The sequence below is a fragment of the Macrosteles quadrilineatus genome, unplaced genomic scaffold (genome assembly GCF_028750875.1).
Source record: "Macrosteles quadrilineatus isolate MER2022 unplaced genomic scaffold, UCM_ALF_1.0 Scaffold_7__1_contigs__length_78375512, whole genome shotgun sequence".
Taxonomy (NCBI): Eukaryota; Metazoa; Arthropoda; class Insecta; order Hemiptera; family Cicadellidae; genus Macrosteles; species Macrosteles quadrilineatus.
In genome coordinates this window covers 8,506,746-8,533,640 of record NW_026542600.1, presented here as the reverse complement: position 1 = coordinate 8,533,640, position 26,895 = coordinate 8,506,746, and the positions used below count along the sequence as shown (strand labels likewise).

The 26,895-nt window shown below is 32.4% G+C and overlaps 1 protein-coding gene across 1 annotated transcript in view; it reads right to left on the bottom strand.

Moving 5' to 3' along the window:
• Nucleotides 1–26,895, bottom strand: part of LOC128998601 (uncharacterized) — a 163,078-nt gene that overhangs the window by 120,946 nt on the left and 15,237 nt on the right. The window contains exon 2 of the mRNA XM_054424811.1: nt 24,122–24,279. Within this exon, the coding sequence (XP_054280786.1) occupies nt 24,122–24,245 (124 nt within the window). The 5' untranslated portion in view covers nt 24,246–24,279. The remainder of the gene's footprint in view (nt 1–24,121; nt 24,280–26,895) is intronic.

Below are 26,895 nucleotides of genomic sequence, written 5' to 3'. Positions count from 1 at the left end.
ATTCTATTTATATTATTGTTATTCCTTAGTATTTGCTATTTTGCTAGTGGACTGTCGTTGGAATAATAAATGAGTAAACGGTAGTGGAAGAAGTAAGGACCTTGATCTCAGATTAGAATCAGCATACTTGGCTGTTATGTAGACCTTCATTTATGCACCCTCAAATAAGTATGAAGATATACCTGGTGACCGATTTCGACTGTCCCAATTGGACAGCAGCAAAACCCTGCCTCTGTTGCATCTTATCTATAAATTATTGGCATTGTAGATGTAAAAAGTATAAAGTGAGATATTAAAAGAATGTTTAACTTTTTATATCTCTCTACTAAACCGTAACATGTTTTTAAAGTTGTTTTGCGTTGTATCAGATGCTTGATGTTATACAAGTGATACGAATGTTACTTCTATTTACAAACTGGCCAACAGCATTTATTGATAATATTTCATCCACAGTTGGAGTTCAAAAGGCCTATTTCGTAATATCATGGATTGTTTTAGTTAAACAAAATTAATTTACAATAAACATTTCTTTTTAAAATGACTGAGAAAAAAATATTCTAATCTGCTGTGCTGTGAGGTTAGTAAGATGATAAAATGGGACTAAGTGCGTTTGACCATTTTGATATTGGCTAACGCAGTACCGAATATGTATTTGAACTCGAATAGCGAAAATTGTCACTAGAATCACCTGAAAGTGTTAAGATGTCTTTATTCAACGGGAAAATCCATTCTACCTTCGCATAAAATCCCACTTTATTCAGCATTCCTCATTTCGAATCCTACTTTGTATTCCTTTTCTGAGTATCACGCCCATCCCTGTACAATATATTTCCTTCAACTTTACATTTCGATTTTATACTAAGGCAAATTCATTTTAGTTGAGTTAGTTTTATATATGATTTTTAAATTATATTTTGCTATTAATTTTTAGTTTTTTAGTACTAATAATTTTAAGTTCCTGCCAATGTCCAAATCAACACAAGCAAAACAAAAACCATTTATTTTCCATTTTTAATTTAAGCCTGTTAGTTTCAGCATTAATATAAATTAGGCCTAATACAAAATGCTATAACACTTCGGTCTATAACTCCGAAGCCATTTGACTGTATACAGAGCTGAATATCACCAATATGCAATATATATGTAAAAACTAAAAAATAAAACTGAAAATAAATGAATTCAAAATAAAATTAACAGACAAACAATCTACAAGGACTTTAATATTTATTAAGTTTTTGTCTTCATTATAAGTTTTAACTTTTACGATGAAATTTAAGTTGAATATCACTCAATATCCCAGTTTTTATGTATTATTCGTATTGTAAATTTTGTAAGGATTTCAAAAATGGTATACACCCAAACTGTTTCCAAGATTAAGGGTTACGTGGATAATACATGGTTTTAAGAAGTAGAATGGTTGATTTAAGATGGGGTTAGATGTTTTAGAATTCTGAGAGATTCTATCACAGCATAATGCCGTCGTTAATGATGTCTTGCAAGGAAGGCCGCTTATAAGAGGGTAAAGACCTAACCAAACAAAATCGTTCAGCTCTAATCCTGGGATTTAGTCTGTAATTAGGGATAACACTTTGTATACATACTCAGACGATGTGATTAGGCATTATTATTATTTAAACCACGAAGCATTAAAGACTCATGTGTTCACCGTAGGCTACAAGTAGATTGCTGCTTTCATAATCGAGTTAAAATCTATGTATGGTTACTCAAATATAATAATTTTCCAGTCTCAACAATTAAGAAAATAACCAATTTTTATATGTAAACGTATAAGATATTATTTACTTACCAAGCGAATTTTATCAGTTCAATTTCTAACCTGGAAAATACGAGTAAATTAGCATTTGAAGCGTTTTCCTATACTAATTAGGTGTCCTATTAATTTTGTAATTTTTGTTACAGAACTAAAACCTACAAACTGACCTCCTCTCCACAATCTTCCTTTGGTTCTAATGTACGTAAAACAATATGCCACACCATGGGGGGGGGGGGGTAAGCATAGTTTTCAACTTTAAAAACTTAATCTAAAGATTGAGATGGTCCCGGAACACATTCTATAGTGCCCTCCTGAACGAAATCATTAGGTATAATAGGTAAAAGTATAACCCCCAATTTACTTTTAAACTAGCATTATTTTAAAATAATATTAGGATCAATTATATAATTTTGAATAGTTATATCTATCCATTACACTTTGGATTGTTTTAGAACTCCAATGTAACCTACTTTAGACACTCAATGGAGAAGAATGTCAATAACAACACTCTACATATCAATGGTTCTTGATCACTGGAACAGCCTTCAGATCCTCTTGACTTCGATATTTTCTTGTAACCTTCGAGGGTAAACATTTTATATCTTGATTAATCAAGACTTATCCACACTTACGACAGCTTCTTATGAATAAAATGCTTTTCTTTAACTCATCTATCTACACAAAGACTGTTGAATGCATGTTCTTTTTGCTAAAAGCATGGCTGGTATAGTGGTTAGTGCGAGGACCTTCTGTCTGAAAAGTATGAGTTCAAATCCCACAATTCAACATATATTAGCCATGTTATATTACATGGATTCCAATGTCAGTAATGTACTTTAACCTGCATGTTCACCTATTTATGTTCCTGAATTAGAGTAATTCCTAAGATTTTTTATAAGAATACCCGATTTATAAGTTTTAACAAAAGATTGTACAACTGTAGGCCGAAATAAGAAAATACTTTCTTTCAAAATCATTCTCATTTTAGGAAAGTTAAGTCTGCGGTCGTAGCGGGAAATTTCCTCTCCGTAGTAAATAAGCCTATCACTGAGGTTAGGTTAGGTTGGGTTAGGTAAGTTTAGGTTAGGTTAGGTTAGCTCCCTGTAGTACATAAGCCTATAGCTGAGGTTAGGTTAGGTTGGGTTAGGTAAGTTTAGGTTAGGTTAGGTTAGCTCCCTGTAGTACATAAGCCTATAGCTGAGGTTAGGTTAGGTTGGGTTAGGTAAGTTTAGGTTAGGTTAGGTTAGCTCCCTGTAGTACATAAGCCTATAGCTGAGGTTAGGTTAGGTTAGGTAATTTTAGGTTAGGTTAGCTCCCTGTAGTACATAAGCCTATCGCTGAGGTTAGGTTATGTTAGGTAAGTTTAGGTTAGGTTTGGTTAGCTCACTGTAGTACATAAGCCTATCGCTGAGGTTATGTTAGGTAAATTTAGGTTAGGTTAGGTTAGGTTAGCGCCCTGTAGTACATAAGTAAGTTTAGGTTAGGTTAGGTTATGTTAGCCTCTTGTAGTACATAAGCCTATCGCTGAGGTCAGGTTAGGTTAGGTTAGCTCCCTGTAGTACATAAGCCTATCGCTGAGGTTAGGTTAGGTTAGCTCTCTGTAGTACATAAGCCTATCGCTGAGGTTAGGTTAGGTAAGTTTAGGTTAGGTTAGCTTCCTGTAGTACATAAGTCTATCGCTGAGGTTAGGTTATGTTATGTAAGTTTAGGTTAGTTTAGCTCCCTGTAGTACATAAGCCTATCACTGAGTTTAGGTTAGGTTAGGTAAGTTTAGGTTAGTTTAGCTCCCTGTAGTACATAAGCCTATCGCTGAGGTTAGGTTAGGTTAGTCAAGTTTAGGTTAGGTTAGGTTAGTCAAGTTTAGGTTAGGTTAGGTTAGTCAAGTTTAGGTTGTCCAGCAATTTCCTGCAAAACAATTACCACGTAAAAACAGAAATACAAACCAATTCAAAAACCACCCGAAACACCAATATTACCATTGTGTAACATGGGAATACTGTTTTGTAACATCATTCACGTTAATTAACACTCAAAGTTCACAGGAGTTTAGTTAGCTGATTAATTTCATCCTCGCTAATTTACCCAGTAATCCAACTTGACATTAATGTAGCAATGCGATTAGCAGCCACAAGCTTCATAAGCTTGTAAAACCTTTTGGCGGAATTAAGACGCCCGTGGGATCTTTGTAAACAACTTGAGACGAATTTAGCATCACTTCAAGATAGGAGATGGTGATAGAAATTATGAGTGGAGAAGTAGGAGAGGGGTGTGAACTAGGGTAGTTTTGTGGCGACAGTATAACCATCCTTGGCCTTATACAAATGACTCTTCTATGCAGTAGTGTTTAGTAATAATTTTAAGCATATTGGCTTGAATTATTCTTAATCTAAATATTTTACTTTTGAACACTTTTCAAGCAAGATTATGTTTAAATACCCTCACCGCAGCAAACCAGTGGACTAAGCGATTTTTTTTGTCTAATTGAATTTTCATCAAGATATTTTATTAAACATGACAGATTATATATATATATATTCTTTAGAGCCTGGCGGCCTTTTTAAATTAAAATTTACCCATCCACATGGGACACAGATACCTAGAAGTGGAAAAAATCCAGCAAAGCAAGGGGTGAGCCAGTACAATACAAGGGTGAACTTATTAAAAACAGTAGTGGCAGGTACCCGGATCTGAACCCACGACATCACTGAATTGGTTCTGAAGTCCGTGGCACACACCAACTGAGCCACCGACTCACCAAATATAAAAATTAATTATTACATATTTAAACTTATTTAAATAGTTTTAGGTTAAATTAGTACTTGGGTTTACTGCTACTGTACAAGGAAGACAATGTTGTGTGTTTATATTGAAACGTTAAAAGCTTAGTATGAAATAAATGAATTTGTCACATTTGATCAAAATATATCCCTTAACAAACAAACTGAAACAACTTATTTTCCAAAAAATAACACAAAAATTGTAAATTTCCAGCTTTTGGGAATTTTATCATTAACCATTAAGGGTACAACGCTTCAAATACTTAATTGTTTTTAGGCTCTAATAATTGTGTAAAAAATACACACACTCAAATATGCTACGAAAATACTAGACTCTAAATTAAGTGTAGAATCAAATTAAAATAGCATGAATAAACTAGGAACTTGTTTAGAAAAAGATTTTTGTAACTCATTTACAGAACTTTTTTCTATTAGCCGCAAACCTCCGTGCTCATTGAACCAACAATACTGGATATGAAAATGCGTAAATTTTTCTTCATTATAAAACTTATTGAACTGTAAGAATTGGTTTCGAGGGCAGATCTGTTGTGACGGGGTATGTTTAATGTTATGTTTACTCGACGGGGGTGATTTGACCTTTGTTCCCCTCTGGTGCCATTCACCCAAACGTCCTGAAAGCAATCAATAATACTTGTACCCGCAGCGTCTCTTAGGCGTCGTGCTGTTTTGGGAAGCCCCAGTGTGTAAAAGTACATAAATACTGTAATATTATAACAAAATACTCCAAAGCCGTTAGTTTATAAGTATCCTAAAATATCCAGACTGTAAAATTAGCAGTAAAATACAATCTTAGTCTTACTTAAACACAATATTCAAAAACACTGTAATATTATAACAATTATAAGCTCTTATGCTGTTCGTTTATAAGTATCCTAAAATACCCAGACTGTAAAATTAGCAGTAAGATACAATCTTAGTCTTACTTAAACACAATATTCAAAAACACTGTAATATTATAACAATAATAAGCTCTTATGTCGTTCGCTTATAAAGTATCCTAAAATATCCAGACTCTAAAATTAGCAGTGAAATACAATCTTAGTCAAAATATTCAGATATACTGTAGTAGCCTATTGTAATAATAATTAGCTCCAAAACCTTTGGTTTACAAACATTCTAAAATATCATCAATATTTTATTGCAAACGGTACATTAAGTACTGTACCTACACACATTAATTCTTTATTTAATAAATTAGAAAAGGATAATTTTAGAAAAAAATATATACTGTATATGTTTTATACAGTAAGGTAATATTAGAAGCAGAACACAAAAATGCATAAATATAGATAATTTTTAAATAAACCTATAGTTAGTAGGCCTTCTTTTATTGTGAAAATAGTAGTTTTTTGCACTTTAACAAAATTATAGATTAATAATTTAAATCTAGTTTTTATAAATTATAGTTTTCAAAAACTAATTAGTGACAACTTTGGGATTAGTGACAACTTATAATTATTAAGTGATAAGGGGGGACCGAACCCATCTGAATCACCAAAACCCTACAAAATTCGTGTCTTAAAATGACGTATGTTTGTTTCAGAAGGATTTTTCAAATCATGGTAGATCTGATGTAATATAATATGGGGTCTACAATGCAAAACTACCTAAACACTAAGTTTGAAAATATGTTTTAAAATGCATCAATTTATAACTGCAGTATGATTTTTGTTATGTCGAAGTTCACATAATTGTACATGTGCTATTACGATCGGAATTAGTGATACAATCCAGACCCATTTCGATATACAGGGTGTCCCTGAACTCTCTACCGACCTTTTAAGGTATCATTTTGAACTGAAGACAAACTAAATACTAAGTAAAAAATTTCAAAAACTAAAAAATTACCTGTACAACTGCCATTTTTTCTTTTCTACAAAACATTTTTTTATTTGATAACTGATTTTATAGTGAATTGATTTTTTGTAACAACGAAAAAGGTCTGTTTTAAGATTTAATTTATCATGTGCTGTTTCAAATAGCAGCCATTACAAATATTTAAATTGAAATGACATAAAAACCAGGTAGGTAAACAAAACTACTGCAGTATTGCTTATTTAGATGATTTTCTCACAATTCTTAATATACCGAATATAACAAAATCGGTCAATAAATAAGCGAAATAGCTCAATTAACATGTTATCATTGGATAAGATCACTTGTAGTTAAATAAATTAATCGACCGTTTTAAATGTTGGTTACGCAATGAGCGAAAATATTGATGTACCCAGTATCTTAAAAATGAGTTTATCTATGTACCAAATTTCAATTATGTACAAAACGTTGCAACGGTTTCGAGAAAAAAATTGCTGCATTAATTTTGAGTTTTGAAAATTGTTATAGTGATATTTTAGTTTGTTTTTAGTCCATGAATGATACCATAAAACGTCGGTAGCTCAGTCCGTATAGTTCAGGGACCTGTATTTACACCTATACAGTAACCATCTATAATGCTATATATGTGTTTCAGTACGTTTTCATACTATAAAACTGTAACACACTCTCCATAGCACCACATAAACCTGGGTTTTATTGTTGTCATTTGTTTTAAAATAAAATAGTTTATAGCCAATGTTAGTTTCAATATCTAAGATAAACCTGAAGTCGTTATAGTAAAGATCGTACCTTTAATTTTCTACTCGTGTCGTTAACACTATCTACGCGAGTTGCGTACACTACTTTACCTATGACAGTGTTTTAATTACAAAAAATTACTTCTCATGCCTTCTAAGAGAGGTTTTTTTCGATAACCTGTCATTGCCACTGACAAGAGATGCAACGAAACATTGTACCAAGCACTAATTGCACCACTCAACAATTAAATTGGCCTGAACAGCTGATTAGTTGTAGTTCAAATCATTACAATTTTACTTCTTCTCTCTCAATCCTTAAACCTAATTGGTCCGTTACCCGTGTTGTTATGAGTAAAACTATGCTGTTATGAAAGTAAACAATGCTGTTATGTGAAACTTTTCAATTCTCAAAACTGAACTGAAACGGCTACTTTAAAACACGGTCGTAGGTAAAAGGTTTAAGGATTGAGTGAAAGAGAAGAAGTAAAATTGTATTATGTCAACTTATCAGCTGTTAAGACAAATTTAATTGACTAATCAATGAGTCAATGGTTGGGACAATAAGGCGTTTCATCACAATCAGTTGCTATGAGAAAACATAAATTCTTTTCGAAGTTATGGGTAGAGTTTTAAGAAATAGTTGTAGGTAAAGTAGTGTACGTTACTCTACTAACTAATAAGCCTTAAATGACACTCGTACAAGTCTTAAAGGCTCTCGCACCTTAAATTGTCCACAAGTGTCGTTAAAAGTATTCTTACGCGATTGTTGCGAAACATAGTTCTGAACAAAAGAGTTTTTTTACGAAAAATATTCTAAATCTATGTTTTTTTACAGGGGTTTCACGAAATTGTTCAATTAATACTTGTTCCAGAGAACATTTACGTAATTATTTAACCTAATATTTTACTATTGCGGGTGAAAACCTTAGTTTCAACAACGTAACGCCCAATGTTGTTGAATATCTTTTTACGACCTACAGCTGTATTATAGCCCTGTGTACCTATCACAAAATGATAACGCACGTTTACTGTTAAACACGTTATGTCCTACGTTTTATGGTCTATAACGCGTAACGTATCACATGTTACCAAACGTGTACGATACGAATCTCCCATAGGGTTAGATTTATTTTAAATCAAACATCGCAAAAAGTTAACAACCTCGCAGCAAACCTTCAGACTATGCGCATTTTCACTCGCTTAATTGATATTTAGCTTTAGCTATTTTGCCTAACAGGTTAGTTCCCTATGTAAATAACATAAGTAAAATAAATACTAATATTTACTTGTAAAGGGAGATGATAAGTGTATTTGAATTTAAATGTCATTAGCTTAGTTTGAAATAGATAAGTATGCCAAATTTGATCACGTTGTATCCATAAACAAGAAAATTAACAATGTACTTAATCTCCATAAATAATAACACAATACATTTTAAATGTAGGTTTATTATTTTTCCAAAAATATTAAATTTATCCAAAAACATTTTATTATACAAGGTTCAAAATAGTAAAACCCAAAATTTTTACCCCTTAAAACACAGTTCCCAAAGTCCGACCATCTTGGTTCCTCAACTTGTTAGAATAAACGTAGGTTTACACGTTTATACAAAATGTAATCAAAATTGGATGATTTTTACACGTTATTGTGCTAAGCGGTACACTTAAATACGAGTATGTAAACTAATGCACACTTAAATACGAGTATGTAAACTAATGCAGACTTAAATACGAGTATGTAAACTAACGAACACTTAAATACGAGTATGTAAACTAACGCACACTTAAATACGAGTATGTAAACTAATGCACACTTAAATATGAGTATGTAAACTAATGCACACTTAAATACGAGTATGTAAACTAATGCACACTTAAATACGAGTAATTTAAACTAACGCACACTTAAATACGAGTAATTTAAACTAATGGTAATTTTAGCCTTTGGGGACATTGAACCAGTCAATCGGCCGTGGGTTAGGTTTTATCATTATGTCTACGGTAATAGATTTTCCCTATATGGTAAATTCGAAGAAAAAGAAGAAAGTGAATTAACACAAAATGCTTTAAATACGTTAGAGTAAAATAAAATTTTCACATACTAGAATATTTATATCAGTTAATACATTAAGACAAAAGTTAAATAAATAAAACAACAGTAACAACAACAACAGTTTTGGATTTTAAGAATTGCGTATCCGATTTAAAAACAACTTTCACGACAAGGTCTACAAGTTGTATTTCCCAATACAGTGTTTAAAGTGAACAAAATGCTTTTTAAAGAAAATCTTTCATGGCCTACTCCTTTTAAATATTATCTTACATTTAATTGAACAACCCTATAATAAATATACATTTTACTGATCTTGTATGTACTTATTTTACTAAGCTAACCTCTAATATATAGACATAACAAAATTCTAAATCGTAGATACACATTTCACCGAACCAATTGGTATAATTGAAATACATTTTACTGACCTAACCATTTATAGGTAAACATTTTACGATGTCAAATTATAACACACTTTACTAAGTTATCGTTTGATAGATATACATTTAACAAAACCAACCTGAATTATATATACATTTTATTAGTTAGCCAGTAATAGATAAATTCTTCGGGGTTAGCAGGGATATTTTAATCTGTAATCGATATTATTTTACTGATTTCCTCATTCAATCGCCTCGTTATATTAAGAATTCAGCAATATTTAGAAGCGAGCTGCCCTTAGAAATTCTGATGATTGGTTGAGCAAGACTTCAGGGCATCCCCCTACATCATTATTTCCGCACTCAATTCTCAATGCTGCCTACGCTCCCCATATACCCTCAATATAATGCGTTCCTTATAACCCTCCCGATGCGTCTTTCATTTTCATAGTCGGATGGATTTAAATTCAACATGGAGATCGTTGTGAGAAAATTCATCACGGCCAAAAATAACCACATGTTGATATTGCTGTTTATCAGTATTTTGGAGAATTCAATTTGTGGAAATTGTTTACTTTCAATTATCTCCTTCTTTCAAATCCTAGGATGCTCGGCAGCCCGTACCTATTTAACACATTACTTCAGACTAAGCCTAGAGGGTAGTGGCAGCATCACGTAGTTAAAGTCCATTGGTGATTGGGAGGATTTGAACACGGAACCTTGGGGCCGAAACCCCGTGCACTACCAATGGAGGACCGTAAGGCAGTAATTTAAACATTGGATTATATTTTTACATTGAAATCAAATCAAATCAGAACTTTTATTGGTCAAATTAACAATAATACAACTTACATTAGCCAAGCCATACAAAGTTACTTATACTATTAAGTAATAATTCTAATATTTTCAAAAATTATAGATTAGTATATTTAAAACATGTTAGGAACTCTTGGACCGTTGTAACAGGTTATATTTAGCAATTTAAGTTTTATCTGTTTTTTTTTCAAATTTTTTATCCATAAAAAATAATGAAATTTTTAACGTACATGGAATTTTAATAAACATGTTATGAACTCATTTATATATTTTAACTAGTTTGAGTTAAAAAAGAAGAGTCTTTACAATATTACGTGTATTGTAGTACAAATGTTACCTTCGATCAAACATTACAAATTAAATGGAAATATTAAATATCTCTTTTATAAAAAAATCTCAGTATACAGGGCTGGAATATTAGTCCATACTTTTTCCAGTCGTAAATATTTAGTAAAATAGATACAAATTAGCTTACTCATATCCTAAAGTATTAGGAACGTGTAGAAGTTGAAACATGAAACGAAATCAGAAAAACGCCTGAATCTTTCAAATAGGCAGTTTGAGTACTATATCCATATTGCCTATCTGCGCCTGCTTGTAGAACTTGTATTGATGTTTGAATTATTCTCATGCGTCGGGCCTACAAATTGACTTTGTACTACAATATTATTGCAAAATGTTAACTAATTTTAATGCGTATTATATATTTTATACAGCAGCCTTAGAGGACGCCACTTTTCTGCTATAGGATAAAATAAAATATAGTGTATAGTTGCTTTTCAGTTATATCAGGCTACAATAAACTATGAATAGTTTGAAATATATAATTTTATTTGGTTAAAATGATTTTACAGGTTGTGACATTGAAAAAATGTAAATGTCAAAACTCTGCATACCAGTTAAAAACAATTATTAAGAATTGTCAGCTTATTTATAAGAATGGCATATATTTTAGGGGATTTTTGTCCTAGGTTACTAGGCACGAGCCCGGAATTGCTTTTCACATTACTTCAGGCTAGACCTAGGGGGCGGCATTATCACTTAGATAAAATCCATTGGTGATTTGGAGGGATTTGAACTCGGTACATCTGGAACCAAAGTCCCGCGCTCTAACCACTAGATCAGCTCGATCCCCTCTATTTAAGTGTTTAATCGTGTAATTGAATATATCTACTAACTATAGTGCCTGATTTACCTTAGTATCTAAAATTTGAAAAGTTTAATTACACGTTGTACACATCATTGAAGTTTTTCATCTATAAAAATGTATAGCTAATCGGCTGAAGACTATAATCTCCTGGGGACGTTTTTTATGTGACCATCACCAGTTTTGGCATTTGTGGTAGCTTTTTTATTGTTACGTGATAATTGGTAAGCTCATAGTTAGTTTATCAAGTAAATAACAGTTTATAGAACCAACAATTCATAAGGAAACTATTTTTAAAATAAGTTTGTCCGTGGATAGTAACTAAGTAACATACATTAATTTCACAAGCATTCGTTTATGTGAAATAGTGGTTTTGAAGCAACTAAGAAATTGAAGTCAAAAGGAAGATTAAACAATAGTAATAACTCTTTTCGCTTAATTTATTGTTATTCTCTATATTGTACGTAAGCAATTGTCACTCCTTTTTATCACTTTCTTGCATTTGCAATTCCTTTTTGTAACTGTAGCCATCTTCTAATTATATTGTATCCATCTCGTAAACTGGTGTAAAGCGTTGGTAGATAAATAAATAAGGTGACATTAGTTGATTTTTAAGTTTACTGGTAATATTACTATAATTTACGATAACCTGACACCCTCCTGACCCAAAATTGTCGGTATAACGAAAGTCAACTGTGTTTTCAACAAGAGTTGCCACACGGTTATAATTCTCCCTAACATAATTAACACTTCTACACACTTTACACTGAACAGAACTTGTGTGACAATAAATTGCCTCTTGACGTTAGCAATTCTCCCTCTCCACGATTACTGGTCTGAGTGCAGCCCTACCACCACAACAAACCACCACGCCACCATGGTTACACATTTGCATCCCCTACCGACCCCTTCAATGGTACCAACTTAATTAGGGACGGTGTGGCTTTATGTTAATTGTCTTGCCTGACAGTCATTCAATATAACCATCCTGAGCTCAATTTTAACCCATACATTTTTAAATAAGTTCGTTCGAATATCCATATTTGTTTTAAGTTTATTTTATATATAATTATGTTGCTTGATTATTGCGGATATACTCCATCACAGATTGAACAACGTTTTGGTGAAGTAGTCATTCGCCTATTGGGTCTGATGTTTGTAGTGTCCAATTTAAATCGATCACACTATCATTTCATATATATTTGCCGTTTTGTTGAAACAAAGTGTAAATACATGTTTTAAGTGTTATTAGACGTACTTTTATTTATTTTTCGTAAAACTAATAACACGTATTATACTGATTAAAGACTTATGCTGATAAGAAGTTGTTTATAAATTAGTTTACTAGTCTCCGACCAAACATTTTAAATGTTTACCCATTTTTGGAGCTTACCACTTAAAAGAGTGATAAAGTGAACGTTACAATAGGTTTAATATTCCACCTTCTATCGACAAGAGATCAAATAAGAGGCTAGCTCCGAGTGGTGTCTTTTAACTGAACCACCCCTTCTTGATGTTAGTATCAACATTGACCTTTACGTTCACTTACTGTTGTTCAATGTTCAAATTTAAGTTTTTACGTTCACTTACTGTTGTTCAATGTTCAATTTAAATTTTTACGTTCACCTACTTTTATTCAATGTTCAATTTAGGTTTTTAGGTTCACCTACTGTTATTCAATGTTCAATTTAAGTTTTACGTTCACTTATGCTATTCAATGTTCAATTTAAATTTTTACGTTCACCTACTTTTATTCAATGTTCAATTAAGGTTTTTAGGTTCACCTACTGCTATTCAATGATCAATTCAAGTTTTACATTCAATTACTGTTATTTAATGTGAAATTTAGGATTTTACGATTATTTACCGTTGTTCAATGTTCAATTTAAGTTTTTACGATCACTTACTGTTATTCAATGTTAAACTTAAGTTTTACGTTCACTTACTGCTATTCAATGTACAATTTAAGTTTTTGCGATCACTTGCTGTTATTCCATGTTAAATTTAAGGCACTCGCCAAGGCTCTTACCTTAACTTTTCTACTCGAGTCATTAACACTATCTTTACGCAATCGTTGCGTAAACTACTATTACGATATAGGTTTTACTGTTTTATTTTATTTAGGGCTGTTTCGATAAGTGTGGGCGAAAGGTTTCGATTCAATGGGGTTTCACACTTAAATATTAAATTTTGGATTTCGTCGTAGGTTCGTAACTAAAATTGTTACTTGTGTTTTGATTCGACATTATAACACAATTCTTAAACATCATTCATCATTATAATCTAAAAAAAGAGCCAATTAAGTTAGTTGTTCTCGTTGAGGACAAAATTAAGAAATTCACCAATGAAGAAATTTAAAATTTAACAGCTGGTGATTGCATTTGAAATTGTAATTTCTGATCCAAAGGACTGGAACTTGGTTCAATCAGGGATGAAATCATTAGTTCATAATATTAGTCTTGACAAGACAATTTAAATTCTATTCTTCAATAGAAAAAGCAAGCTTAAACAGCTGAGTATTATAGCACATTTAGACCGCAATTGGTGAATTACTCAGTTACAAGCTGTCTCCAAACATTAGGTTTGTAAACTTAGAATAAAAACATCTAAATTGCGTACTCATTAAATTGATTATAGCTACAATTTTCTATCGTTTTGTCAGGAATGGTTACGAAACCTACGTAATTCTGTTACCATAAATTGGAGTTATAATAATTTATATTAGGTGCTAATAACTCCTTCTGCGAAATTGGGGGTTGATATTCGGTAGAATTCCAATGCCCCTTGGTTCATAATGAAATACGTGTAGGGCCTTCAGACGAAATATCGAGCCAAAGGCTATGTGAAAATGTGCCGAGAATATGGTATCATGCTGGATTTCCTTTATTTTAAGTAATTAAGTAGTAAAATATGGAAAACTACGATCGTAATTTATATATTAAAGTAGATTTGACGAATTGGGTAGTATTGTTTAACATTCCAAAATAAATAAAAACAAGTTTATAACAATAATTGATCCGTTCGATTTTCTGATCTAAATTAGATTCTGGGTTGGAATCAAATTAATAAATAATCTCTCAACAGGTTTGTGTGTACGTTTTTTAAATATTATTTCCTAGGTTTGAGGTTGTATATGGTTGATTATCTTTATATTGTTTGAGAATTTATGATAATCAATTTCTAATTTTTAAGAACTAGAATAATCTAAGTGTTAAAACCCTGAATATCAAACAATTTCGAAACAACCTTTTTATATAAACATAATTATTTAAAATTTACTTCAAAATCATTTAAAGTTTTCTAGTTTGATAACCTTAAGACTTGTTCAACCCACCAGAGACAATAGAATAAAGGTTATAAAACAATATAATTCAAAACAAATAATTCTGAAGTCCCTAGACATTGAAAGTGAAATTGCAATTAAGAAAGAGACAACAATGTTCCTTCCAGCGTATGCGGTTTAAAGCACTAAAATTTAACTTCATTATTTATGAATGCCACAACAAACAAATAGATTAGAGAATGACGGATTTTAAAGATAACGGATTATTCAAATAAGCGTAGAAGGTTGATTCATATGATGATCTTTACCTTGGACATACTTTAAACTTTTTAAAGATTTGAAAACAAATAACAAGAGAGATACGTTGCCGAACACCTTTTACAAAAAGTTAACGATTTTGCTGCCCATAAATGTTTTAAGGTCATAAATGTGATGCTTTATATACAGGGTGTCCACAAAAGATTACTACATACATTATCCATTCTGTTACTTTTCAACACACGATGTTCTACCTTTGTTTGTTGTCTCGGCTACATTTTAAAGTTTAGTATTATTTTTTTTCTGAGTTTGTTCATCCGAATAGGTATTGTGACCTAAAATAGGAAATGTTGACAAGCAGATTTAATGTAAGAGATTGGCGTACTGGCTTCCTCGTTTTTTCGATTTCTCTCTGTGTGTTTTCTCCTTGGGCACTGTCTATTTGTCAAAACATCTCAGTTAGTGAACTAAGAAATGAAACTATGAATGCCTTTCTCCAGGATTAACACCATTTCCATTTGAATTCATGTTTAAAATCGGTTGTTCACATTTTATTTTGATTTTAGAGAAATGCTTTCGTAGTGTTATTCTTAATTCATCATTGAGATGTTTTGTCTGGTAGACTATGACCCTTATTTACCATATAAGGGTAAACCCTATCATAAGGAGTGATTTCAGGAAAAGAAGGAATTTAGTATGTCAACCTAGTCTATTTTGTCTGCTAGTCAACAATTTAAATTTAAGGTCACAATATCTCTATATGAGCAAACCTGCCAACAATTGTGTGTAAAACCAAACTGCAGTGTGTGATCAAAACAACTAACAGAGGTACGTTAAAAATAACAATTTGGCTTAGGTATGAAATCGTACTTATCTTTTGTGGACACCCAGTTTATATTTGGACTTAACATATGTGTTTTTACCTTTCATATAAACATATTCATATGTGTGATAGCCTTTTGTTTTCATGTCTAATAAAGAAATTAAACACTAAAATGCTACGTCATTCAATATACAGGGTGATTGGTAATCAGTGTGACAAAATTTTCTTTTGTAAGTACAAAGTAAATAAAGTGTCATGATGCATATAAGAGGTTCCAAGTCCGAAAATTTCTTCTCAAAGAATTATTTAATTTTTTTTTCAAAAATAACCACGTTTTTAAACCTAATACAGCAATTTCTGAATTACATGTAAACGGATTTGAGTATATAACATAATTTTCGTGTTCTACATTAAATTTTGAATACGAATAATATAAAACGATGGAGGAGTAAAAACTCCATTGTAAATAGATCCAAAGATAAAAATTAAGGTGTTTGATAACTATTTAAAAAACAATAGTCTATTGCATTTTTCTACACCTTGTATACAATAAGGTGGCCAAATATGTTAAATACTGTGCCATTTTATAAGCTTTCCAACCTAATGCTACACCATTGAGCTTTAGGTCTGCTTATGTACGCTTTAGTGGTTTGAAGACTCCAAAACATGGTGTCTTTGACATTTAAAACATAGAAAGTTGGCATGTCTGAAGCAAAACTTGTATTTATGTTTCAGTTTGAACAGTAAAAAAGTTCCCTATTTCTAACATTCAAACCACTAAAACAAACAAAAGCATATCTAACCTCAATAGTGTAGCATATGGTTGGAAAGCTTATAAAATGGCACAGTTTTTAACATATTTGGCCACCTTCTTGTAGAAAAATGCATTAAACCAATGTTTTTTTTTTATCACAAAACTTAGTTTTTTTTTCTTTTAATGTATTTAAAATGGAGTTTTTAATATTGATCCTCCGCCATTTTCTATTATTCTTATTCAAAATTTCATGTAGAACACGAAAATGACATTATCTACTCAAATCCATTTATAGGTAACTGAGAAATTGGTGTATTAAGTTTAAAACATGGTTATTTTTTAAAACTTAACAAAATTCTTTGCAAATATAATTTTTAGACTTGGAACCTCTTATATGCATCATCACACTTCATTTACTTTGTATTTACAACGAAAGATTTTTCTCACATTGAGTACCAATTACCCTGTATAGATTTCCATACAGTTCACATATCATGAATATCAACGATGATAATAACGATCCCAATTTACTTGCAGTGAATGGAATAAAGTTCTCCATCATCCCTATTTTATAGAATGCGTAATGATGGTGAAGAATGGCATCGTTAGTGATCGCGGGAAACGGCGGGAGAAACGGGTGGGAAAAATCCTCATCCGGTTTTTAAATGCCTGGCGTGTTATACTCCCGAGCTGAAGGGGCTTTTATAATATCTAAATTCCACAAACATGTTTATAGTTTGACTTTCAATGGTGGTGTAAATAGAGATCTACGGCGTATTTCTAAAAACAGTATCGATTTCTGTTATTTTATGAGGTTTTATGGGAAAATCACCATTAAAAACCCAAATTTCAAAAAAGTGAAAAAATGCCTGGAGATACTATAGATTACAACTTACATACCAAATTTCATCAAGGGCCACAGGTGTGGTCTGTATTTCTGTACACATCCACACACACAGACATCACTTCGAAAACTACTTTTTGGGTCCAGGCGGACCCAAAACCGATACATCCACTCAAAACCCAAACTCGCAAATTTTGAAGAAAACAATACTTTCTCCATATACTATGGTATAGGAGGAGATAGTAAAAATTTATTTAATGTGTATTAATAGTTTTGTTCACAAAATAATTGTCTTAAACAAACATTATATTTGAAAGGTGGGTTTTGCATTGGATTATTTGTTTTGCCTCAGTAACAAGTTGGCTTCCAACCTATAAAAATTTGCATATTGTTTATGAAAAAATGTGTAACTCAATTTAACCTATTTTGGATCTAACTTTTCTAAGATGTAATATAAACTATAATAGCAATATTCAATTTATTGAGACTTAGTGTGGGTGAGTGAAAGAAATCATAGAATATTTTGCTCTACAATATTATAGATTTGTTTCAGTTTGAAATAATAGCTAAGCTCGGTACGTTGTGTCTTATTTCGTGCAGATTTTTTGAACAATACAGTATATCAGTATATAACAAACAGTTATGTTATATCATAACTAAATTGTGCAGTTGGTATGATTTAGCCTAGCGAAAAGGGTTTGACTTTATGATGGTTTAATTTAAATCACTCAATAGATTAACAAATAAATACCCTATTGATGTGATAATTATAGTATATATCTTTGAAAGATAACCTCCAGGTTGACCATAGTAATTATTATGTAAATTATTAAAAATTCAATATTGTTACATCTTCAACAACATATATAACAAAAATATAAGCCACTGTAGCTACCACTTATTCTAGTATTAGAAATCTGTATTTGGCCTAGAACAGCATATTAAATATAAAAAAAAATTAAAATTTACATACTTCAGAATAAACCCGTTACATTATCTACTGTGAACCAACTTTCTTTCGAGTTATTTTTTTAAATTTGTTTTGTTGGAACAAATAGGTGGGTAATTTTGGTTGAAATAGGTTGTAGTTTTTAAATTTCATGTATCAAAGAAGGTATACACTTTAAAGTGTTTAGAATAGACAAACTAATTTTACAAAATAATTCATTTAACAAACCTAATTAAGTGAAATTTACGTTTTATTTAATATATTAGCTAAAACTATAAACAACTTTACAGTAGTAGTATTACTGTATTGTTGAAATTCGATAGTTTCGTCAAATTTTGCAAACTATATAAAATAAAATGGTTGGTAAAATATGCCGAACCCCTCTCCCTCCTAAGTGCCAAAAGTAATTCAAGCACCTACAATAGGAAATTACTCACGTTGCAGTGCTAAGATAACTTTTAAAATATAATTACCATTAAATTCACCGATAGATAATAAAGAGGCGATGGAAGAAGCTTTTGGGCGTAGGTAGTTAGTGCAACGTCTACATGAATATTTAAAGGCTATACATCGTCCTTTGGGTATATTGCACCAACCACTTTTGGACTATGGAATACCAACGGTGATTTTCAAGGAACATTCATGGCAAGAACGTGAGATCGGTTATATCATAATGTTTCCAAAGTCACGACGAATAAATTTGCACTATTTGCAGTATAACATAAAATAAGCTCTCTACATAGTATAAATGGTATAATAAACAGTATCAGCAATCTGACACATACTTTCTTCTATTAGCTTGTACACAACTTTTATTTTAGTAAGCGGTATGAGAGTAATTATGATATTTCATCGGGAAAATGTCAAATGTTTCAAATAACTTTTGTACCATAATTGTTTCATCAATGGGGGTTGCACTGTTTTTTATCATTATAAGGACCATTATTTTAATCAATACCGGATTTGTCTTTAAATCACATTTTTTGTTTCTTACAGTGTTTTTATGGGGAAATAACATAAGTTACAATAACAGTTGTATTTCTGTGACACTATTTATTGTATTTTATGTACATGAACAAATAAAGATGTTTTGAATTGAATTGAATTAACTTTTGAACCGTAATTTTTACGAAAATGGGATTTGTACAATTTTGTTCCCGTTATTTTATGGATTTTTATGGGAAAATAGCCGTTAAAAAAAACATTTCGAAAAAATGGAAAACGCCTGGTCATACCATGAATATTAGTGCCTACATACTAAATTAACTCAAAATCGGACTACAGGTGTGGGTTGTAGGTTTGTACACACCCACATACACAGAGACATAACTTTGGAAACCACATTTTTGTGTGGGACCCAAAACGGATATATCCACTCAAAACTCATCTCGAAAATTTAGACGAAAACAATACTTTCTTCATATACTATGGTATCGGGGGAGAAATAAAAATGGGTGTTTCACATGGTAAAAATAACGTCCCAAGGGAAATGAAGGAAGTAAATTGCCCACCCTGACTAAAGAACTGCAGTAAAACAAGTCGTTTTACACTAAAGATACAGACCCGTATAAATAAACGGGCCCATGTAACTTTACCATGTTTTTATTTTGTGAAGATACTGCAGTTTTATCACTGCAATTTATTATTTGGTCCCCTTAAAAGAATTGTTTATAGCACTGGACGCCAAAGTTTGTAAGGTTTCAAATATCATTCAATCCGTCTCAATTTTTTTCAATATATTTTTACTCCTATTATTTCTTATTTACGTCGCCTTAAGTTTATCGTACTATTCATACCATCGTTTAATTAACACTGTATAATATACAGTGTTAATTAAACGATGGTATGAATTTTTAGGATATTATTCAGGATATATACAGTGTATATATCCTGAATTCAAAAAAATCAATATGTAAAAATCAATATGTAAGGTACATTAATTCAAATAGGAATAAAGCTTTTTCGAATGAAGAAGAAAGAAGTAGGCTTGCATACAAAGTATTATTTCAATTTATATAGGTTTCACAAACCATTATTGTGTGTGTTTTATTTCACATTTATATGCGAGCTGTACAAATAAATTGTGAAAAACCAAGCACTCTAGTCTTTCTTTCTTATTTCATTCTTTTCTCTTCTCCTTACTGCCTAAATCTCATGGTAAAAGTTATATTACTTTCTCTTTGAATAATTTCTTAACATTACCACAACAAAAATGCAACTTTAAGTCAATCATTATTACCCTTTGTGTATCTTAGTTGGAATATATTATTGATAAAATGAAATGATTACCTTATCCCACCACAGATGTTTGTATGATGACTAGTTTCGTTCCTTAGAATTTCATCATGTATGCAATCACATCATACGTATTAATACATTGTGGTATGACGATAGATTCTTTTAAAAACTGTCACAATCACAATAATTGAAACTTATCATGTTGATAGAATAGTTAAATTGGAATACAAATTGATAAAACTGATTAAAACTGTACAGGCTAAACACTGTCTTATCACTGGCACTGACTAAATGAAACTGACTGAATCATGATGTTTCTTCTTCTCTCCAGTGCCACCTGTATTTCAGTTTGTTTTGTTCTTCTATTTTATACTTCTTTAATTTGCAACTTGTATCAAATTATTATATGATCAAATTATTGTGTAATATGTATCAAATAAATATTTTGACTGGAAAGAAGCCAAATAATATTTGACTGGTCAGCTTTTTGTCTGAATAATTTATTTAACACAATGTAATACATTGATGATGTGGTTGCATACAAAATTACCTGAAGTTCTAAGGAACAAAACTATTCATCTTATCAACAACTGTGGTTGGATAAGGTAATAATTTTAATTGATCAATTTAAGTAAAAGAGATGTAAAGAATGTATCCACTAACTTAAACAGCTTCTAAACTCTTAGTAACATTAATATTAAAACCATTGGTGCCTTAAGGTTCGCAAATAATAAGGATTTAAAACTATTGCATATTAATACTACAGATTTAGCAATACTCTTAGAAACTCCCCTTTTCCAAATTTTCATCTCTAAATGCGATCTATTAAAATTACATAACATCTGTATCGAAATAATCCTTGTATTATTCAGTGGCCAACTATTTCCTCAATTAATTATTGCATATTCTGCACCTTAAACATGCAGTGCCATCTTCATCAATTGATTTCACCAAACCTCAATGAACTTTAAATGAACCACATTTAATGTTATGGTTACCTGCTAAACCACAAAACCATACAGAAAAACAAGAGCAAATAAACGGTTATTTTGGCCAAACCACAAAACAACCAACTTTGACAACGGGGAAAAGAAATTCCGTTGTTGTTTGAAGTTATTTTCCTGTTCTTTGATGTTTTAATCTACAATATGTACTTTTTATAAGCATTAACGTTAAAATAAGTAAACGATATTTTAAAACCTTTATTACAGAGTCGTAAACAATTGAATCGTCACAATCCATTTCGAACAATGTTTGAAAACGTTTCTGGTTAATTTATTAAATTTAATTAATGAATTTGTAGATTTAATATAATATACGTAACGTATTTTAAAATTGTATATTATTTACCTCACGATATATTTTTTTTTGTCTAATATACAGGGTGATTCAAAAAGGACTTTACAACTTTGAAAATTCATATAAATCTCAAGAAGTGGGTGTATCACACTCCTTCACTGTCAAAAAAAGCCCTACTTTCAAAATTTTGTGAATTTCTCTCTAATTTTTAACGGTTTTCACTATTTTTTCATACCTAAATAATTATTTTCCCCAAATCCAACGGAAGTCACATAGAACATCTTAAGTTTAAGGTTAAAAAAAACTTAAAGTGTTTTCCTTTAAAACAACACCAAAACCAGCTCTGTACCTTGTTTAATAAGATTTATATGAATTTTCAAAGTTGTGAAGTCCTTTTTGAATCACCCTGTATTTCGTATCTTGTTTGGATAATAAAACAATTAGGATTCAATACAATTTTATATAATTTACACATTTTGTATATTAAAGTAAATTTTTTTGACATGCACCATGACGTGCCTGTGAGAGTTTTGTATGGGATGACTGTATGCTGGGTCTATGTTAGGGTAGTGGAGCAGCATTTAGAAACAATCCACCACCCTCAACTCAGGGGTAGCTGCCTGAGAATAATACATCACTGGGTTTGTGAATATTGTAGCTGGTGCTTGTGTTGTGGTTCTTAACCTAACCCTAAACATTCCGGGCTGAAATTCTGCTGGGCCATGTCGTGTATGAGTAACTTCGGGCGTAAATAAGATATCCAAGTGGTTTTGGGGAAAATTTTTTTGGCAGAATAAATTGTTTAAAATTATGACAGAGGACTTAGCAAAGAAGAGAGGATTAAACTACGAGAGGTAGACTGCTATAGAAGTTAGATAGATTTTGTATTTACGAGTATTTAATGGGGTTATGGGTTTGTATGTGATGCACATTTTATCTATGTGTTGATGAAGCTGCACATAAAAACAGGTAAACAAACTTCCAGAGAACTATTCACTTACAAAATATACTGTATCAGCAATATAACACATAATTTCTCCCATCATCTTGTCAAACCCCCCTTATCATAGGCAAGCGGTGGGAGTGACATCACATGAGTAAAATCACAAAAGCTGCCATAACATTTCAATAGTAATTTTCACAGTATTTAGTGTTATATCATTTCCATTAGAGTTAAAAGGACCATAACATATTAAGTTTTAGTTGAAATCGGTTAAACAGTTTTTTCGGAGTCTGATTTTCCGTAATTTTATGGGTTTTATGGGATAATCACATAAGTTGCAATAATTTTTGAACCGTAATTTCCACTGCAATAAGGGCTGTACAGTTTTATAAAGATTCTAAAGGACTATATCACTAGGACTATAATAAAAATTGAAGTAATAAAAAAAATCCTGGACACTGATGTCTCTGACGTAGTACCCTAAAACCAAAGTTAATAAAAATCAGACCACAGGTGTAGTCTGTAGCTCTGTACGCACACACAAAGACATCACTTCGAAAACTTAGTTTTTGGGTTCAGGGGGGCCCAAAATGGGTTTTCCACTCTTAACTAAAAAGCAAAAGTTTGACGAAAACAATAGGGATTTTCTCCATATAATGTGTAGCTGGAGAGAAAGCATAACTAAAAAAAAAATTCTGGCATAAAAATAAGCAATGGAAATATAAAAGTTTTTTTTTTACTTAAGTATTAGCCAGACCACACTCTTTTTGGATTATGTTAGGATATGTTAGGCTAGGGTTAATTTATTGTTAGGTAAGGTTATGTTAGGGTATGATATGTTATTGTAGGTTATGTTAGGTTAGGTTACGTTCGGTTAGGGTTAGGTACTAATAATGACCACACGACTAACCAAACCACCGCAGCGCGCTGTATAAGTGTGTGGTCCGGCTAATACGTAAGTATCGCTTTTTAACAGTAACTAGGGTTAGGGTAGGTTAGGTTAGGTTAGGGTTATGATAGGTTGGATTAGGTTAGGTTAGATTATCTAAGGTTAGGTTATGTTAGTTTAGGTACTCATAAAGACCATATCTAACCTAACCTTAACCAGCACAGCGCGATGTATGAGGGTGTCCGGTGTTATGTGATCGTTGGTTTCGGCTAATACGTAAGTGCCGTTTTCAGTAACTAACCTGTGGTAGTTTCCGGGAGGTCAGTGTTGGTGGCCGTCGTGTCGGACAATTGAGGGTCTGCAGTGCGAGCCCCGTGGACTGCCGCCAATAGCAGCAGCCACACAGTAACCCGGCGCCTCCTCATGACTACTGTCCTCGTCACATTCCTGCCAATGTCCCTGCGAAAACATCACGGTTGATAGCATTAGGTACAGAGGAAACATTCATTGGTACATAAGTGGTGTCTAGCACCAATGGTGTCTAAGAACACCTCCCTCCTCATGACTACTGTCCTCGTCACATTCCTGCCAATGTCCCTGCGAAAACATCACGGTTGATAGCATTAGGTACAGAGGAAACATTCATTGGTACATAAGTGGTGTCTAGCACCAATGGTGTCTAAGAACACCTTCCTCCTCATGACTACTGTCCTCGTCACATTCCTGCCAATGTCCCTGCGAAAACATCACGGTTGATAGCATTAGGTACAGAGGAAACATTCATTGGTACATAAGTGGTGTCTAGCACCAATGGTGTCTAAGAACACCTTCCTCCTCATGACTACTGTCCTCGTCACATTCCTGCCAATGTCCCTGCGAAAACGTCACGGTTGATAGCATTAGGTACAGAGGAAACATTCATTGGTACATAAGTGGTGTCTAAGAACACCTTCCTCCTCATGACTACTGTCCTCGTCACATTCCTGCCAATGTCCCTGCGAACACATCACGGTTGATAGCATTAGGTACAGAGGAAACATTCATTGGTACATAAGTGGTGTCTAGCACCAATGGTGTCGAACACCTTCTTCCTCATGACTACTGTCCTCGTCACATTCCTGCCAATGTCCCTGCGAACACATCACGGTTGATAGCATTAGGTACAGAGGAAACATTCATTGGTACATAAGTGGTGTCTAGCACCAATGGTGTCTAAGAACACCCTCCTCCTCATGACTACTGTCCTCGTCACATTCCTGCCAATGTCCCTGCGAAAACATCCTCTAATTGGTAACATGGTTGATGGAAGACAAGTCCACGTGGTCACAGAGAAGTAAGGTATAGAGGAAACATTCATTGGTACATAAGTGGTGTCTAGCACCAATGGTGTCCAAGAACACCTCCCTCGCCCTCATATACAGTGCTCACAGTGGAGGAGGACCCTGTGCCCTGTGTGATAGGAATTTCCGCATAGTACTCTTCGCTCGGGCTCTTCCTTCGTCACAAGTATATCCACCGCATAATACCAAAGCTGAGGCCGCTCGGTTGTCCCAAGAGTGTGTATCCACTGTAACATACTTCTCTGTGGTGTGGTTTTAAATAATTTTTAATGCAAACACAAATCTTGTACACGTAACCCAGCCAACATTTAGCATACATCTTAGACAACCTGCAAAACATAAAAACTTACACGAAATACTTTTCGGGAAGTCATCCTACCTTGGTGGTACTGCTTCCTACCTTTCACCTAAGCTTGGTATAGTTTCAAAAAATGTCACATTTAAACAAATAATTTACTAAATAATCAACCACCTTTCCCTTAAATTAATAACAGCGTTTATCTAAATTACATCTAGACATTGAGTGCGCAAATTTAACAAATGCAGAGATAAAATCTCTGTTTCTTTATTTAATTTACTCAATGAGAGAAAGGAATGGAATAGAGTAAAACGTTTTCCGAGTTACTATCTAATATCAGGAGAGGTTTGGGACAGCGGCCAATACTGGTAATATTGTAAACCTGAAGCCGTCGAAAGACTTCTTCGTTGTTTTCCGTCATTTATTTTTCAGAGCAATTCAATGCTTAGGCTTTCCTAAGAGGATTGTAACGGGAAAATGCTCCATTATGGTTCGATTTTCTTTTCAGGTTTCGTTAAGAAATGTTCCCATTATTCCATTGTTTTATACTACCTATGGTACCACATTTATAAAACCGTACAAGATTAAAAGGATAAATAATTGGGACGTGTTGCTAGCCTAGTGTTAAGTGTTCCGCATTTCGATGCGGGAGGGACGGGTTCAATTCCCGGCAGATCTACAAATTTTTATGGGTTTGGACCGCTTTTTAACTTGATCTAACTTTGACATTAATTTAAATTCCAATAAAAATAATACAACTAAACATTATCATATGTGTAACGTTAATTATTTTTTCTATACCCTTTTTTAGATCCACTCTCTTTTTTAAATGTTCGAAGTACACATTCGTTCCAACTAATTACTTATATGTATCAACCACGGTCATTTGGGAAATTTAAAATTGAGATTTTACTGAAATATTATGTAGGCCTACTACAAAGTGAACAGTATTTAACATGCGTTATGTTAATTAAAATTCATCTTGTGTACTTCAATTTAAGATAAATATATTGTAAATAGAACGGTTGAATTAAAAGGTAAATTCTAAGGGCAATAAACTAATATTTAAACCCAATACTATTTTGAATAGCATATCAAATACTTGTACTGCCTGTTCTACAAGTATTACATTTTGTCCCTTTGTTGGTTTTATGCTTAAAGCATACTTATCTTATAACTGAACACTTCTACTATCACGATTTATACTGTATACTTCTACTGCAATATTACAATATGATATAGAAAAAAGAAGTTTGTTATGTTTGTTGAATACTCTCTTAAGATATTAACAATAATTTGAGGCATGAGATGATGTAACTATTTAGGGATAGAACAGTGGCGAAGAAAACTAAGAGATTAATTAAGACATAACCATAAGTAACGACGTCGTCTTATTTAGTGGACCTGCAGTAGACTCAGAGGTAGTTCAGTTAATAA